The sequence below is a fragment of the Rhinolophus ferrumequinum genome, chromosome X (genome assembly GCF_004115265.2).
Source record: "Rhinolophus ferrumequinum isolate MPI-CBG mRhiFer1 chromosome X, mRhiFer1_v1.p, whole genome shotgun sequence".
Classification (NCBI taxonomy): Eukaryota; Metazoa; Chordata; class Mammalia; order Chiroptera; family Rhinolophidae; genus Rhinolophus; species Rhinolophus ferrumequinum.
In genome coordinates, this window is record NC_046284.1 from 7,205,401 (window position 1) to 7,223,383 (window position 17,983).

General features: G+C 47.9%; 1 protein-coding gene across 1 annotated transcript in view; it reads right to left on the bottom strand.

Moving 5' to 3' along the window:
- Positions 1-981: 981 nt before the first annotated feature.
- Positions 982-17,983, bottom strand: part of ZNF185 (zinc finger protein 185 with LIM domain) — a 54,363-nt gene continuing 37,361 nt past the window's right edge. Inside the window, exons 18-24 of the mRNA XM_033117521.1 lie at positions 13,368-13,565; positions 10,549-10,659; positions 9,387-9,467; positions 7,223-7,294; positions 6,013-6,115; positions 3,172-3,270; positions 982-2,211 (exon numbers count right to left, since the gene is read on the bottom strand). Of these exons, the coding sequence (XP_032973412.1) occupies positions 3,172-3,270; positions 6,013-6,115; positions 7,223-7,294; positions 9,387-9,467; positions 10,549-10,659; positions 13,368-13,565 (664 nt within the window). The 3' untranslated portion in view covers positions 982-2,211. The remainder of the gene's footprint in view (positions 2,212-3,171; positions 3,271-6,012; positions 6,116-7,222; positions 7,295-9,386; positions 9,468-10,548; positions 10,660-13,367; positions 13,566-17,983) is intronic.

Genomic DNA, 17,983 nt, shown 5'->3' on the forward strand with positions numbered 1-17,983 from the left:
ATGTAATATCTTAACATTTATTATAATTGTGTACATTAATGTGGGTTAAGCAAGTATGATTAAAAGCATTAGGCAATTAAAAAGAAGCAAAAGTGTAATGCAACCATCCCCCCTCCTACATGAGTCTGCAGAATTCCATGCCTTTTTAGGATTGAGAGAGGTTGTTTTGGATTGAAATCAACATTGATCTTGCAAGTTTTCTGTCAGTATCTTGCATGTTGGTTCTAAAACTCCCTTAAAGGCAGAGTATATCTTGAAGGTGGGGAAACCAGCCTATCTTGGACCTCTTTCTCCTGCACTCCATCACTTGGACCTGTACCAAGACTCAGGGATGAGTCCCACCCAAAGGAGTGACCTTTCTTTCTCTTTTACTCATTCATTTAGCACCTGTGTGTCAGTATCTACCATGTGCCAAGTCCCATGCTGTAGGTTAGACTTTAGGAAGAACAGCTTACATTTAATGTCAGTACATGGCACATTGTATCACTTTTCCCCCGCCAGAGCAAATCTGATGCACGTCTATGCAAATAAATGGAATGTTCCACTCTGATCACTTGGCAATTAAGAACAAGTCCACCAGCCAATGTGCATAGGGCTCAGAAACTGGAGAGATGGAGAGACGTTTTCTAAATCAAGAAAAGAGGCCCTGATTTTTCATTATAAATACTCTGAGGTTGTACCTCCTCTCAAGGAGCTTAGACAATGATGCTGGCCCAAAAGACAGAGGAGCCCAAACCTGAGCAGAGCATCAGCTGACTGCAAGCCTGGGTCTGCATCTGTCCAGGTGGCCAGCGGGTTTCCACATTCCACTAGCTTGGGACAGAGTCTAGACCGGAAAAATAGGAGGTCACTGAAGGCCCTGTGCTCAGGTTGGCTAGCCCACTGGACTTTCCCTGGGTTGACAAACTCCTGTCTGGGAAGGTCTCTGAGTCAAATCTCTTCTCAGCTGAGAGCATCTCAGTGGGGGGAGGGGAAGTTTGGCCTTTGTGGTACTTCACAGGGGGGCCCAGGTACTTCATAGAGGAGTGTGATTTCACACATTCCCCTATTTGTTAAAGTGTGCGACAGGGGACACCTGGGGGGGGTTGCTAACTGGTAGGATCAGATAACCTTGGCACAGTGCTTGACACATACTCAGCACTGGTTATTGTGGTTACTGTTACTGGTGAGAGACAGCAATGGTTCTGCATGATGCAATGACCACCTCTCTAAGCCTCAATATCCTCATCTGTAAACTGGGGACAAGAATACCCTCTGCACAAAATTCATATGGGGATTAATGCCATCACTTTGTGATAATGTCTGGTATGTAGTAAGGTCTCAAAGAAATGTTAGCTGCTTTTCTCCCTTCTTAATCCTGCTGGAGTGTATATACTCTAAAATCTACTTTAGGAGATTTCTGTGTAAAGCTTAGGGATTAGGAATTGAGGGCAAAGGTATTAATCAGCTATCAGACATAGATGTCCCTTTGGTCAGTTGCCTCCAAGAATCACATCCTATAGAATTTAAACCTAATTGTGTAAACTTTCTAATACATGCCCCCATGCCTGCAGGAAAAAAAAAACCTCAACTACAGTGAAAGGTGGGTAGAAGGAGGTCATTAAAATCTGCTATATAACTCAATCAAAAGCAACTAACTACTTTTAAAAGTACATGGAAAGTTTAAAAATGTATATATGACAAATAGACAAGCTAAAAACATTGGCCTATGCCAATCCCTAGCATTCAATGTCTGCAATTTACCCACCAGGGATCGTCAACAGTCTTCAGGGGTCTCCTTCTACTCTCAAGTCCCAAAGGTACACTCAGAGTTACGAACCAAAATGTGATTTGCTCTCTGTCCGAAGTCAGGACACACTGAATCCAATGCTCCTGCCTATGCTTATCATATCAGGCCACCTAAACTCGTCAGGAAGCTGACATGCCTTAGGGAAGCAAAGATGGAATTCTTGGTCAATCCTCTTTGCTTGAGCCTGAAATAAGATGATGGATGTGAAGTGCTTTCTGAGCTATAAAAGGCTACACACACAAATAATTATCATAGCATCATTAAGATACACTACTAGATGTAAGCAAGTTCAACTTGACAAGAGCAAAAGCATGAAGAAATCAAATGGAGAAGAAGTGAGGGAAGAGGAGCCAGCAACTCAGGAGAACTGGGGACGGCCAAACTTGTCCAGGAGTCATCAGCTTCTTCTCAGCCCCAGGGAGCTAAAAGAAAATACAAGTGGCCATGAGATCGGAAATACACATCCAATCCAATGACCAGTCAGCGGCTCCTGGGGTGGGTGACAACTCCAGGCATCAACAGTCCAGGTCAATGCGTCTTCTGGAGAGAAGGCAGAAGAAGCTTGTAGCTGGTGGAACTCTTGGCTGTGACCAATTCCCATTGCCTCCAAGGGAGAGATTCTGCTCTGTGCTTCTAGCTGAGGAGGTGCTAAAGGGGAGGGGCTGCCAGGATCTGGGAAGGCAGTGTCCTATGGGCACTGGGTCTCATGCAGCTCAGACACTGGGGTCAATTCTGGCTTTTTGTATGCAAACCTGTCTTCAGGCAGTGTTGACAATATGGCCCAGAGGCTGCCCAAGCAGCTTCTCCTGGTTGGGCCAGCCCCAGAATGGCACCATCCCCTCACAGACATACCTGCTTCTCCTCGCCTTTACCTGCTGCTGGCCCCCCAGCTGTATCTTGCTTAACTGAACACCGTGGCTGTTGAGTTCTGATCTGACGCTACATGAGCAATGGTGAACGTGGTCGAAGGGCCTGTAGCAGAGAGCCCTGGACCTGAATCCGAAGTCTGGGGTTGAGGTCCTGATTCTGCCATATGCGAGCAAGGTGTTTCCCCAGGCCCTTTTCATTTCTAGGTCTTTATTTCCTTGTCCCCCAGTGAGGCTAACATCACAGGCCTGGCTGTCTTCCCAGGGTACATAGAGGGCTCAGCTGAGGTACTACACAGAAGGTACTTCTCGAGAGGAAGAGACTACAACCCCTGCAAACTGGAAGTATCCCTGGGGAGGGTGTTTCCACCTAAGATTTCTAAGTATCATAGGGCATAGGAGGATTCAGGGCCCCCTAAACATATGGACTAATGTCCTGAGTTGAGACAGAGGTCAGGACACTTTTCTTCCCGTTAATAATCCTTGCTGCTTGGCCTTTGGGATGCCTGCACCCACCTAGAAGAGCTTCTCATAGCATTTCCCACAGTGGATAGTGTTGCGGTGAATGAAGATCTGATCCAGGAGCTCACCCATTGGTTTACTGCAAATCCCACACTGAAAGAGAAAGCAAGCTAGAGGTCAACAAACAGTGAAGCAACATAAGCAAGTGGAGTGGGGAAGGGGCGCCTGACCGACATACACAGGCAGACACTGAGCAGCAGGCACACTCTGGACTTTGCAGCACACAATGAAAACATGGCAGGAAACAGAGCCAAAACCATTTCTAATTTGCACTAGAAATGAAACAACAAAACAAAACCCCACTAAAACTAACAAGTAGGATGACCACATTGTGATTAGGAGCCCAGGCCTGGGTTTGAGCCCTAAATCTGCTACATAGCAGATCCTCATATAATGTTGCTTTGTTCAACAATTTTTTTGTTGTAACTTTGATGAGATGCTCTAGGAACTTAACTCTTTTGTATGAATTGGCCCACGGTAACACTGGTTTTGTTATATATTAAAATTGCTTTATGTGTATAATATTACATGCTTAAAGTTGCAGAACCTGTCAACTACGTTAAGTTAGGACTCACTGTATTATGTTTCTGTCATTTTAGTTACTGTAGACTTGGCCAACTGATGGTGCTGGTCACTGAGGGGGTCACCTCTAGGAACACAGAACAAAATCAATAATCTGGGCGTGCAACGTGCCCCACACTGTAGAGAACACGGACCCTGAAGTGTTGTTCTGATGCTGTGGCCATGGGTGCTCTCTCTTTTTTCCTAAATGTAACAATACAAACTAGTATATGAAAATGTTATGTCAACCCAATAAAAGTAAGACAAACCTACAATTAAGGACACTGACAAACTAGTTTATACAAATGAGCTTGAGCAATGGGGTGGCCTTTCCTGGGAGACAGCAGAGTGCTCATGGACCTTGGGGCAGCTCTCAGGCACCCAACCCACCTTCCAAGAATCCCCCAATAATATCAGGCAAGTTTAAAATCCATGCCCCTCCATGCCTCCTTCTTCACATCTCATCCTCCCTTGCCTGCTGGCCTCCTGCTTTCCTACTCCTACTCCCTCTGCTCCATGGGCCAGGAGGCAGCTGCTTTTGCTCAAGGTCAGTCACTTGCAAAATACCCATATGCCCTTCACCTCACACTCAAGACCCATCTCCTCACAAAGCCTTCCCGGGGGCTCCTGACCACTCTGTCTGCACAGTTCCCGAACACTGCGCTGAGACCAAATGCGTCAATAGCTGCTTATGTTTCATATTCCTGGAATTTTGCTGTTGAATAGAAATGCTCTGAATTAAGTATATAAGTGAAAGTAGACAAAATGTTTCCGGATTCTTCATGTAAGTCCAGGAATCAGGAAACAAAATGTTCTTTGTAAAACCACGTGTCAAGATCTTTACCTTGAGAGATATAATCCTACTTGGAGTCCACAGAACACAACTGGCCCGGAAATTATCTCCCAGGCCCCCTTCTTATTGCAAAGATCTGCTGCCCTCTAGGCCACGTCCCTCTGTCCATGATTTTTGCATGTGGACTATTCTCTCCCTCCACCACCACCACTCTTGTCCTGTCCTGAGTTGAGTAACTTCTGGATCCACACAGATGTAGGAGCTCCCCACTACCCTGGCCTTTTGTTAATTTCCTCCAATGTTCTGAGCCCCTCTCTACCTTGATCACTGGTCTGGCCAGGCTCTATGTGGTGTCCCTGGACCAGAAGTGCCTGGGAACTTGTTAGAGGCCAATTATTAGGTCCCACCCATAAGTACTGAGTTAGAAAATGGGCTGGGGCTCAGTGCTCTTTGTCTTAACAAGCCCCCCAGGGGATGGTCAAGTGTGAGATGCATACTCAAGTGTGAGAACTGCTGTTCTAGATCTTGCCACTCACATTACGTGCACTGCGTCCCAAATGTGCAAGTCAGATGCCTTACTCCGTGACTCCCAAGTCTTCCTGTTCACTTTGGCCAGTCTCTTTCAGCACTGGGACCTTCAATCCGTGAACAAGCCCACTGCCTCACTGTTATTGTTCTCTTGCGTACAGCCTCAATCTTGCCAACTCACCTGGCAAAATCTCTATCAGGTAAATGCAACTCTCCCTGATTCACTCTTGCCCTTGAACGCGGCTGGGGAACAAGACATGACCACACTGATAGATGAGCCAGTCTCGGTAGGGATTCATGAGCCGTCACCCCAGGTGGGCTCTGCATGGCCTGTACTTCCCTCAGGTCCATCCTTACGCCCCGCCCTGAGACAGTATTTCACACTCTCCCCTTTCTCCTCAAACATCCCACAGTTCTTCCCCACCCCTCACTTGTAGATGACCATGTTTTTTTTATTGACTGAGAAAACAAAAGCAACTGCTCATTCTTCCACCACCCAAGTTAGGAACCTCCCTGTACACGACCTACATACTCGATCTTTCCTTTCCCTGCCACGTGTGAACTGGTATCCGTCTCTCTCTCTCCTACAGAAGTACACTGTGGTCACACCATCAGCCTTTCTTTCTCCTGGATCATCAGTGCTTGCTCTCCATTGCATCCCTTTCATCATTACCAGTGCCCTGCTGTCCACTTGCACTGCTCCCTACAAAGCCAACCCCACAAGAGCCTTCCAGACTCACTTTCTCCGTTTCCACATGTCCTGTACTCTCCTGAGCCCACTCTAATCAGGCTTCGGTCCCCAACACTCATTCACTCCATTGGAGTTGGAAGGTCATTCAGCTCCCAGTTCTGCAAAGCCTTTGACATGGAGTGCAATCATCTGAGATCAAGCCTCCTCCACGCTTCAAATCCGTAAGACTCCCTAACTCAGTAGCACCACCCCTCTTCCTTACCTTAAAGCAATAGTCATGGCAACAGATGCCAAGGTGTTCAAGGATAATCTTTGGACAGTCTCGGATCTCTCGGTTGCAGTAAGTACAGATCCCTCCAGTTGTTCTGTGAGATGAAAAACAAGAACCCAGTGGTTAGGCTGGCATGCAGACTACTGATGGGATGCAGCCAGACCTTCTGGTTTGACACAGCCAGGCCTAGGTTTGCTGCCAGGATTCCCAGCCTGCCATCTTTCTGTGGTGCGCAATTGGCCCTGTAGCCCTGGGCCAGCCTGGGCCTCTGTAGGTCCTCACATTATTTCCAGAAAGTGGTCATGTATCTTCCCTTTATTCACTATATGTGTAGACACCCCAATGTGATTCTTATTTCAAGCAGCTTGCCCCTCCCTGCCCCCTGGCCTAGCATATCTGTTCCCCTCTAGAACAGGGAGACCCATGTCTTTTCATACAGGAAACATGTCCTTGTATGCCCTACCTGGCCACTGTGTCTTGATGGCACTTCTGTTCATGCGTAGGGCCACTGAGCCCTGCCTCTTGGATCCTACACACTTGGACCCTCATAATACTCACTGTATGACTTAAGACACATTATTTATTCTTTCCAAATCTGTTTCTTTCACTGTGACCTGAGTGAACTGTATCACTAAGAGTCCTTGCTCCCTTATTCCAAGAACTGAAAAACAGCACTTCTTTATCATTAAGACCATCCTGTGACTGCTGTCATCTAGTGACAGCTTTTGAAACTGCTGAATGAGGTGCTCTTCGCACCTTCATTCATTTCAAATGAACGGCTTTCTCTGGCTCTTTTCTGGCTTCTTGATGATAGAAACCCACTTTTCTTCATTTTCCACCGATCACTCTTTTCTGTAGTTTTCATTTTCTTCTAGTGAGATTTGAAAGTTTATGAAGAGATCAACTGGGTTCTAGTCCCAAGGGCCTCTCCTGCTGACATAAGCCCCTTGGGCCTCCAGATGCTACTATCTCCCTTCTCAGTAGCCTTCTGTGTTCACCCTCTGGTCTAAGCTGGGTACAAAGGCACAAGTGTGACATCCCGATAAGGGAAGCATCAGCCTACGCAGTGGTGTGACATATCTGAAAATGGATCAGAAGCAACAAAACAGAAGACAAAACCAAACGGACTTAATGTGGAAATCTCCCTCAGCTGCTTCTCCTCTGTAGCTCTGTGAGCTCCCTGGTAAGACAGCAAACTTACCTCTCGGAGTACGGCATGCTATCATATGGGGGTTTCTTCTCTATGTCAAATGAGTCCTCAGTGCTGCTGATGCTGCAGGGAGTGTGATGAGGAAAGAGGAGGGCAGAAGATGAGAGCCAGGTCACTACCAGTCATGAACGGGGATGCTTTTTTCATTAACCCTGTGGCCACAAGCTGAGACCTGACTCTGCATGGCAAGCCATCACTTGTTATGCTACATGGCAGGGGAAACTTCAAAGTTGGTGCCAAGGAGGTATAATTCTCTCAGGAAGAGCCCTTGGATGGGGGAGGGGGACAAAGAATATCTGCCACAGTGAGGCATGGCTAGGATTCTTGAGGCTGAGGATACCAGTGGAAAAGAAACAAGGCTTCCCCTCTCCCACATATGTGTCTGGGCTGTAATGTGACAGTCACCAGGAGCTCACTCACAGCAAAAATTAGACACTAGGGATGGGAACAAAGAAAAGAAGGAAACATTCTGACACAATGCCTCTGCTTCAGTTACAGAGTAGGATTAGGAGTGATGTGTGTTTGTTTTTTTCATTTTTTGCATCTTCATTTTTCAATAATACAACTTCATAATAAAAACTAATGGTTAAAAAATAAAACTATTGCCAAGGAATGACTACAAGCCCTTTAGTGAAGCTGCCATTCTCAGGGAGCCATGTGGTGACTCTGTGAGGTTGTCAGGAAAACTGACTCAGAGGTTAAGCGACTTGCCTAAGGTCATGCCTGGAAGAAAGGGTGAGCTAGAATTTCAGCCCAGGCTCTGATTTCTTCTGAGAATTAAATTTATCTCTAAGACTCCTGAGGCAAAAGAGAAAAATACACTGGACTACACAATTCTCACTGTCCAATAAAGAAAGTCTGCTGGGGTTTGTCATAAGATGTAACATTTTGACTGAGTGTTAAATTCAATTTTAAAATAAATGTAATTGTCAGAGTGCAAGAAATAAATTTAACAGAGTGGTGGGACTGGGAGAAGAAAAACCAGGAGATGGACAGAGTTCAGTCAAGTGACATTCATAGAAGCAAATGCTGGATGGCAAGGACATCGCTGCTGGTGGTACTGGAGGTTTTGCAGACATTATTTCTAATCTCAAAACCTCTGTGAACAAACCCACAGAGACAGAAAGTAGATCAGTGGTGGCCACTGGTGGTGTGAAGGGCTGCTAGTGGGTACGGGGTTTCCTTTGCTGGTGATGAAAATGTTCTGGAGATGGATGGTGAGGGTTGCACAACATTGTGAATGTACTAAATGCCACTGAATTGTATACATTAAAAAGAGTGAATTTTATGATATGTAAGTTACATTTCACTAAAGCTGGTGAGAAAAACCACCCTAAGGAGTTACGGATGAAGAAACTGAGGCTCCAAAAGGTTGGGCATATTGTCCAAAATAATGCAGCCAATGGGGGCCGAGTTGGGGCTTGAAGTTGACCCCTACACCCATGCTCATCATTCCATAGCACCAGCGAAAACTGGTTCAGAATCCTCAAAGGCCCAATGCTGAAATAAGGCCAGGATGCTTCTCTGTTTCTAAAATCCTCACCCTAGCAGTGGGATGATATATCATAAAAACTGTTCCCAGGGGGTGCTGTCTCAGTGTGGGTTGTTTTTAATTGATGTGGCACGGAGGTACCATTCCATATGGCTTCAGGAAGCAAACAGACAAAGAGATGATAAGTGAAAAGTTACACATATATCAGGACCTGCGGTCAAATGTGTGTTCAAATGTAACCTGGCATGCTGTAAAAAGCGTGGGAGCTGAAGAGAGGAACCCTGTGTTCTGGAACAGGATGAAATTAACTAGATGGTCTCTAAGGGCCCTGCCACTTCTCTAAAGAGTGATGCTCCCAATATTTCACAAAATAAAGGTTGTAGTCTACCAAGAAACAAAGACAGGAAGAAAGGGATGGCAGTGGAAGTGGGACACAGGATGAATTATTGAGAAAGGGGAACACAAAGGCACCAAGTTAGGTAGAACAGCTGGAAATGCAAAAATCACATCCGTGGGCAATTACCTCCTTCATGCATTATAATAAATGATTACATGAAAGCTACTGTGGACCAGGTCCTGGATGAGGTACTGAGGATGCAGGAAAGAGGATGGCACGGCACAATAGAAGGCCAAGACACGGAAGGATCTGGGACTTGCTCTTACCTGCTGTAGCGTGAAGACACCAGCTTCCCGGAAGATACTTCACTGGCATTCATGTACTCTTTCAGGAACAGAATCCCTTTGCTGTAAAAGGAGCACAGCAGAACAGAAAGAAGTATACTGAAAGATTCCAGGGGACAGGGCCTGGCCCAAAGGAAGGGTACAGGGCTGGGAATACCTCCAGCTGGTTAGAAGGAAGTAAAGGAACTAATGGGAAGGCCTGGGGGCAGAGGTGCTGGTGTGCTCCAGCTACCACTGGGCAAGGAAAGTGGCTATATGGGAGCTGCTGGACTGCGGAGCCCACAGGGAACTCAGGCTGAAATCAAAGCCCATGGGTTCAGCTTGCTCTGTGCGGATGTGAAAGCCCTAGAAAGAGCCTCCCTGCAGCCAGTGGTGATAGGACGTCCTCCTTCACATGGATCTCAACATTACTGAAGGTATCCCCTCCCATGACTTCAGTACAGTGGACTTTCCGTCCCTCCTCTCTGAATCTGTTTTCTTCCCCTGCTACTGGGACCAGGAGAGCGTCCAACCCTAAACCTTAGACTGTTGGTCTTCTCCATTGTGTGAATCTCCATCAGCAATCTAACCTCTCCCTTGTCACTTCTGGAGCTCCAGAGGCCTAGAAATCACGTCATCCTGGAGACGCTCCTGGCAACATTAGAAACAAGGTCTGCCTCATGCTGGACTCACCACAGTCCCAAATTTGGCCTTATTTCCATGCTTGATACAAGCAGAGACCCCTCTGATCCCCCCCGCCTCCCACAGACATATACTTCACTCAGCCTCCCTGCAATGGCTCCTTTTGTACCTCTAAGATTGTAGGTGAGGCCAGGGATGCAGATGAGTCACTGGGTGTACGTCTGTCCTTATGAAGAGTAATGTGAAGGAGACAGACATAGGCCCTGGTCTCCATGGGCTTTCTGTGGCCTCCCCAGGCTATTAGCAAGGTGCTATGGATGGCAGAGCCCTAGGAAGTGCCACCTCAGCTTCTCACTGGGATAGGCACCCGGGCTGCCCTTTGTGGCCCCTTAACTAATGGGCTGCTGGGAGTTTGGGGAGGCACGAGAGGTAATGTCAGGGAACTGACATGGGAGAAAAGCCTAGTCCTTTAGCTCCAGAGAAGAGATAGCCCAGAGAACATGTCCAGGTTGTCCTTTCTTACCTGTTTGAGCTGGAGTCCAATTCACTTGGGGAGGCTGGGATGTAAATGTGAGGCTGCTCGGCGGCAGCAGTGACCGTAACCGTGACCATACAGCTAGAGGGGTTTCTCACCCTGAAAGAAGTGGAGGAAGAGGTAGTGTGTCCACACTGAGAACTCACATCAAAAAGGGTCAAGCAGAGTTTCAGGGGCCTAATCTCCAGACTGCCACTTCAAGTTTTAGAAAATGCAAATGTTTTTAAAACAACACTTGCAAATCACTGAGCTTTTGTTCTTCAAGTCTGCTGAGGTCAAAGGTGATACCACTGACTTTACAGATGAGAAAACCCAACCAGGTGACCCAGATCACACTGGTAACACCCCAATCTTCTAGTATTTACCCAGAACTCCCCACTGCAGCCAAGGGCCTTGGCCTGTGACTTACTTGGTTAGAGCACATCCAGGGGGCTACCGGGGACTTGACAGATACAGTCCAGCTCACCCCCTCAACTCCTTCATGGGATGGGAAAGCCCCTTCCTAGGATCAGCCCCCCGCCAAACCTCCAATGAACTCTCCAGAGAACACAGGATAAGGGAGACAGGAACAAATGAATTTAAACATCACCAAGGAAGAGATGTGGATGAAGCTCATTCTGGAAGGCACCAGCCACAAGCAGAGGCAGGAAACTGACAGGTATAATGGTTTCTTTGAATCTCCACCCCTCCACTGCAACAAACAGCCCACTGCCTAGAATCCAACCTCCTAGCCAGCACAAAGGCCTTTCTCTGGCCAGGCCGCTCCTGGCTCTCACTCTGCCTGCTCCTGAATCGTCACTCCCATATCAAAAGCTGCCGCAGCTGCCCAGTGCAATTTAGGGCATCCTGTTGGGCACCACTGACACCCCTGCCCCATTTGTGCCATCTATATCACGTCTGCCCAGTCTCCAGCAGCCTCAGACCAGGTTTATGGGCACACATACTGCCCTAGGCTGATTTTGGTTTCTCTCCAACATGCTGCGGCTCAGATTACAGTCTGGATGTGGTATGCCTCCACCTGGCCTAGGCTCTGGGGGGAATCACTCCCTTGCCAGAGAATTTAGTGCTCAAGACTTCAAGTAGTTTAAGATTAGGGAGCGGGAGAGTAATCATGATCTAGCACCTGCCTAGCTCTCTGGCCTCATCTTCTCAAATGATGTCACGTGTACCTGAAGCTGTACACACACTTAGTGACCGCTCTTCTACCTTTGCACATAACACTGCCTTCTCCTCTGGGAAGCCCTTCTGGAATATCTACCCTCTCACCCCAGGCCTCAAGGTGCCCAGTCACCCTGTGCGTATTTCTACATCACCCTATGACACAAGAATGCACCATGGAGACTGGAGGAGGTGGGCAAGCCCCATGGGAACCTGAAAAGACATATGGGGACAAAATACAGAGCCAGAGAATGAGAAGAGAACTAACTACAGAAGGAAATCCTCTCTGACTGAACAAGTGTCTACTATTTTCTGATCCACACCCAGCACAACAGTCAAGGGGACAGCAGAGCTGAGGGAGCAAGGTGAAAAATAATCCCTTGGAGATCCCTCCAGGACTGCAATGTGACATACAATGGCAGGGCTCCTTCTCCCTCATCGTGTAACATCCCACCTCCCTCCTGTAGCCTCCTTCCCCTAGCCTACAAGGTCCAGCCCTGCCCCACCCCGAACCTGGTCTCCTATCCCCTCCTCATTTTACTTCGTACCCTCCAACCACAGGGACCTTCTTTCAGTCCCTTCTTCCTGACTCCCTCTTCCATCGTGACCTCCATCCTTGCTGTTTCCTCTACCCATGTTGCACATTACCAGGTTCATTGCCAGGCTGGCTCTTCTTTGTACGTTAGATCTCAACTGAACTGTCCCTTCCTCAGCAGAAAAGCTTTCTCAGACCATCCTAGCTTCAACACCCCTTGCCATTGCCTCTTTCCATCAAAACTCCCCTTTTCCTTCTTTTCTGGGCTTATCACAAATAGAGGCAGCAGATACAGTACAGGCTCTGGGCTCTGGCTGTCTGGGTTCTAATCCCTGTTAGGCCACACTGCCTGGCTGGATGACTGTTGGCAAGCTATTTAACCTCCCTCTGCCTCAGTTTTTCACCTGTAGACCAGAGATAAAGATAGTACCTCCCCATGGGGAGGTATGACTATGCATAAAGCATCTATGCATAAAGAACTGTGCCTGCACGTTCCCAGCACATGGTAAATGCTAATGCTTGTCACTATAGTGTTATTGCTCTCATGTTTATTCATTGGTGCACTGTGTGCTCGCTGAGTACACGCAGCCAGGGCCCTGGCCATCCTGTACAATGCGTATATGGTCGCTAACCACAACTGGCTGACACGAGGCTATTCCCTAACTCTTGACCACTTTAGTAAAAGATCTCTGGGGAGCAAAGGGAGCACCCAAATGCTGCCGTGCAAGGCCACACTGGTGATGGTGGCAGTGGATGACTTCACTGAACATCCTTTATCTCTGGTAGGTCCCATCCACACCAGAGCACACCTTCCTCAGAGAGCTTCCATCTCCACGAATGGCAAAGGCACCCCATATCCCTCTCCTGACCAGGTCTTCAGACAACATGGTTTTCCGTGCCACACTTGGCCTAACGTATTTGATGTTAGGGCTCCAAACTAAAGCCCGTGGAGACCTACTCCTGGGGTGCTCATAGCTAGCTGGTCAGCTTCCCATTGGCTCCTAGCCAGGCACACCTGCAGAAAGTAATCAGCATGAGTAGTGTGTTAGGGTTTTTTTCTGGGTTGTGGACCCTGAAAAAACCCTGGCTCGAGCAGCAGGAGCCCAGCTCTTACCTGCTGGCCTGGCTCTCCAGTTCCACGAGCTGCTTGGGTCTTCTGGGGCTGCTCTGCCACTCTGGGCTGCTGGGGTCTGCAGGCTGCTGGCTGGATGCAGCTGGATCTCCCTGGCCACCTCTGGGGACGCCAGGCCTGTCCTGCCAGGTCTCTCCCAGCTTGGTGACCACATTCTTCTCCTCAAAACCAGCCAAGGCTCTGAGGAAGAATGAGTGTCCTTATGGAGCGGGTGTTGCGGGACTAGTCCTTGCTCACCCGCTGCACACTGATGTCATCTCCTGTGGACACAGCGGGCTCCTCTCCTGGAGGGTGGGGCAGAGAGGAGCCCAGCACGGCCCCCACCTCGGGGAGCAGTCCGTCTCCTCAGGAGGACCCCAGCACAGCTACTCCCTTCCACCCACAAAGGCAAAGGGGAGCAACTTTGTATGCAAGATATGCAAATACGTTTTTGCTAAGGAAAAAGAGAATAGTTTTGTCCTAAACTCAGATAATTATGGTTCCAAAAACTATGTAAGACAAACTATAAACAGATATTTTTAAAATTATGAAAGGTTCACAGAAATTGTATTTGTCATGCTCAAAATTGACCACAATTTAATGAGAATATAAAATTTTCACAGAAGAGCTCTAGTATCAAATATATTGATGCATACCATGTTTCCCCGAAAATAAGCCCTAGCCGGACCATGAGCTCTAATGCATCTTTTGGAGCAAAAATTAATATAAGACCCGGTATTATTTTACTATAATACCGGGTGTTATAATATAATATAATATAATATAGTATAATATAATATAATGTAATATAATATACTGGATCTTATATAATATAATATAATATAATACCAGGTCTTATATTAATTTTTGCTGCAAAAGACGCATTAGAGCTGATTGTCTGGCTAGGTCTTATTTTTGGGGAAACACAGTAACTAAAATTTGGCTTTCTCTCTGTTAAAATAACAAAACTTTCTTGGATCGTTGGTCTGTTCTTAATAAAAGGTTATAAGTGGTCTTTATTTCCTTCTGAGTAATCTGCCTAAAAGGCAAAGCATTTGTATCTTATCAAACAAAGGTTGTCCCCACATGTACTCGATTAAGCCTTAGCCTTTAATGCTTTTGCCACCGCCTGAATCCAGCAAGGGAGTGGCTTCCTGGCTGTCCCAGTCATTGAGCTCTTTGCGAGGTCTTCCTTCCTCCCTGGCCTCACATCGCACCTACACTTGCACACTCCTCCCATCGCCATCCCCATCCTGAGGTGCTTCCAAGGGCCTTGTTCCCTCTGCTGGAGCCTCCTCCAGAATCTCTATCCTGAGTGATGGTGCTGCTGCCCGGTGGCCTCAGGCACCAAAAATACCATATGCCCACTAGGCCAGGGGAAAAGACTGAGGCAGGTTATCGAGAGCATGAGCCTGGCATTCCAGAAAGTTAAAATCTAGTTCCCCATCTCCTTAATCCTGGCTCAAACCTCCCAACATCAGCAGCCTGCCTTCAGTCAATGGTGGGGCTACCTGAGGACAAGAAGACCACACCAGCAGGTATGTCCAACCCTGGACTCTTTATTTATGGAAGTTAATCCCGTAGTAGGCAGGCTCCTTGCCTTCAAGCTGGAATAACACAGGACTAGTGACCATATTTTTCAGAGAGTATGCCCTGAAAGCAATGTGACTTTTCAGCCTCAGGTGGAGGGAATCAAAGTACCCCATCAGGGACAAGCCAAACACCACTTTCAGCTGCACCTAGCATATCTGCTGGCAACTGAGTACTGTGCCTCTCTGTGCTGCTTCTACCCTTATGGCCAGCTGCAGCCCAGCCAGATACCAAAAATGGTCTGCTCAGAGAATGCCAGTTCTTGAGCCAGCAGGATGCCCTCACACACCCACTTCACCTCTACCTGTGACATACATGCTTGAGCCAAAGATAAACCTGAAAGGCCTAAAGAGTTTGTCTCCTGACTCTGGGAGCCCTGAGAGCTTTATCATGCAGTTACTCAGAGTCCCGTTCCATCCCATGTCCTCTACAGAATTATGGTAATAGGGGCTGTCCTCATCAAGTTTGTGAATAAAGGCAAGATTCTCTGCAAAGGGCAATTTCGGGGTCCCTGTCTCTGCAACACAGGGTCAAGTGGATGGATAAGGCTCATCCGCCCTAGGCCTCAGAGCAGAGTCACTGCAATTATAGGAGGTATAACCATCTGACCCATAAAAAGGAAATCTTAGTAAAATGTCACAGGAAGCTTTGCTGAGCAATGTAACAGCTCAGAGGTCTTCCAGGCCCCTAATGAATTGTCTGGAAGTCAAGCATTTAGGGATAGGCAAGAAAATAGTTCTGGCTGTAACTAGTTCAAAGATCTAGTAGCCTAATACAGCTACTACAAATTCTCCATACAATCACTCTTTACATGAAACAGAACATGCCCTTCTACTCTTGTACTACCGGCACCTCCAGGAGACTCCTCCACTGAGTGACAACAGTTGTCCACAGCAAATGAATGTGCTTAAAGTTCACTTGTTCTTCATACACAAAGAACATCAACCTGAAAGGCCCAGATTGCAACATAACAAGGAGGAAAACAGCTTATGTTTTAAATGTGAAGTCTAGTAACGAAAGTTATTTAGGGAGAATATGAGCTACTTTGTGTCTTATTAAGTGAAGTCAGGCCAACAAAGCTGGTAAAGAGGAGCAGAGGTGAGCTTTCTGAGTGTCCTTGAATAGTTATAGGGGAAGAAGGTATTGCTCTGAGGTTGCTTAATTTAGCTTGAAGTTTTTATACAACAACAGTCTTTGTGCCAGGAAATGTCCTACACGCTTTATACATACAAACCCATTTAACCCTAACTACAACCCTGATAGGAACTTATTACCTCCATTCTAAAAGTGAGGAAACTGAAGCACAGAGTTGATGAGTAAGATACCCCAGACCACAGAGCCAGTAAGTGATACAGCTTAGATCTGATCTGAAACACAGGAGTCCATGCTGTTAATCACTGTACCACACCACCTCTTCCTGTACGTGTGACGAAGCAAAGCCAAGTTAGAATAGGGCAAAGTTCCTCAAGTTGCAGACATTTCTACTGCCCTGCAGGGTCTTCCTGCCCACCCCCATCACCCTACTCCTAGGAACTAAGCCCAGCCCCACGGAGCCCCAGAGCCCAGTGCAGGCAGATCGGCCACAGGGGGCCTTCTGGGTGGATAATCTGGCTGCTCTGCCCACGTGTCCACAGCTCCTGCCCTCAGACAGCTCTGAAGACCAGTGTCCAGTGTCCAGAGACGACCGACAGGAGGGCACCCTACGAAACAGGATCGGGCCACAGGAGCCGCTTTTGGTTCCTCGCGGGCACCCAGCTCCCTTCCTCTCTCCCGCCTCCGCCTGGACTATGGTGATGGTCCACGCATGGTCAGAGGGGTCTGCTTCAACCCCAAGGCCAGTGAGACACCAAGTCCAGTAGGACAGCGGGGGAAGGGCAACGGGAGCCGGGGGGGGGGGGGGGGGGGGGGTGGGGGTGGGCCCTCAAACGTGCGATCGGGTCTATATGTGATCCTCGAGCGCCATCTGGCGGTCAATGCGCGCACGGCCACAAGAGAAGCGCTGCCGAGGGCTCGCTCGACCTGGGCAGCCATTTCGCTTTACGGACGGTCGCATTTCCCCACACGTACTGCGACGCAAACTTGAAGCTGTAGGAAATGGCGGCCCGCGCACGCGCGCACAGACGCCAGGGGCACACGCCGGGCACATGCGCACTCGCACGCGCCCGGCGCAGGCGCACAGGACACGTCTGGCGCAGGCACAGGCGTACATAGGATCCCAGGGCACGCACGAGCTGGCGCACACAGATGTCACTCTCGAATAGGTGGAAATGCGCGCAGGCGCACATGAGCGCTTGTTGCCCAGACCCCAGGAAGATTGGTGGTGGGTTCTCTGTGCATCCACTTTTTCCCCCCCCAGTCCAGAATCTTCTGGACATCCCACAGAGATCGTAAACTCTCTAGAACAGAGTTTGTCAACCTCGCCATTATTGGCATTTTGTATTGGGTAACTCTGATGGGGGCTGCCCTGTGCATTCTTTTTAGGACGTTGGGCTGCAGCCGTGGTCTCCACCCAATATTTGCCAATAGAATCGATAGTGTCTCCAGACACTGCTAAGTGAACCCTAGGGGGTGGAGAGGGGCGGCAGATGGTCCTGGTTCAGAACCAGTGCCGTACAACAATGGTTCTCAACCTAGACTGCACATCAGAATGAACTGGGAGCTTTTTAAAAGACATTAATGGTAGAGCCCCACCCCAGAACAATTAAATTGAATCTGTGCATGGAGCTCAGGAAGCTTTTTTATTTTAAAAAACACTTTCCAGGTGTTTCTCAAGTTCAGCCAGAGTTGTGAAACATTGTGTTCAAGAAAGTTTGTATTGATTTTGGAAACTTTTGCACATCAGAGGAAAGTAGTTCCAAAGCCTGGGCTCTAGAGTGAGCCAGATCTGGGCTATATTCCTAGCTCTGTTCCTCACAGGAGCCCTATATTTATTCCACTGTTACACTGCACCAGAAGCCAGATCCTTACCCAGGTTTGAGGGAATATTAGGTGAGATCATGCATGCAGCATGTTTTACACTTTAACCAGCT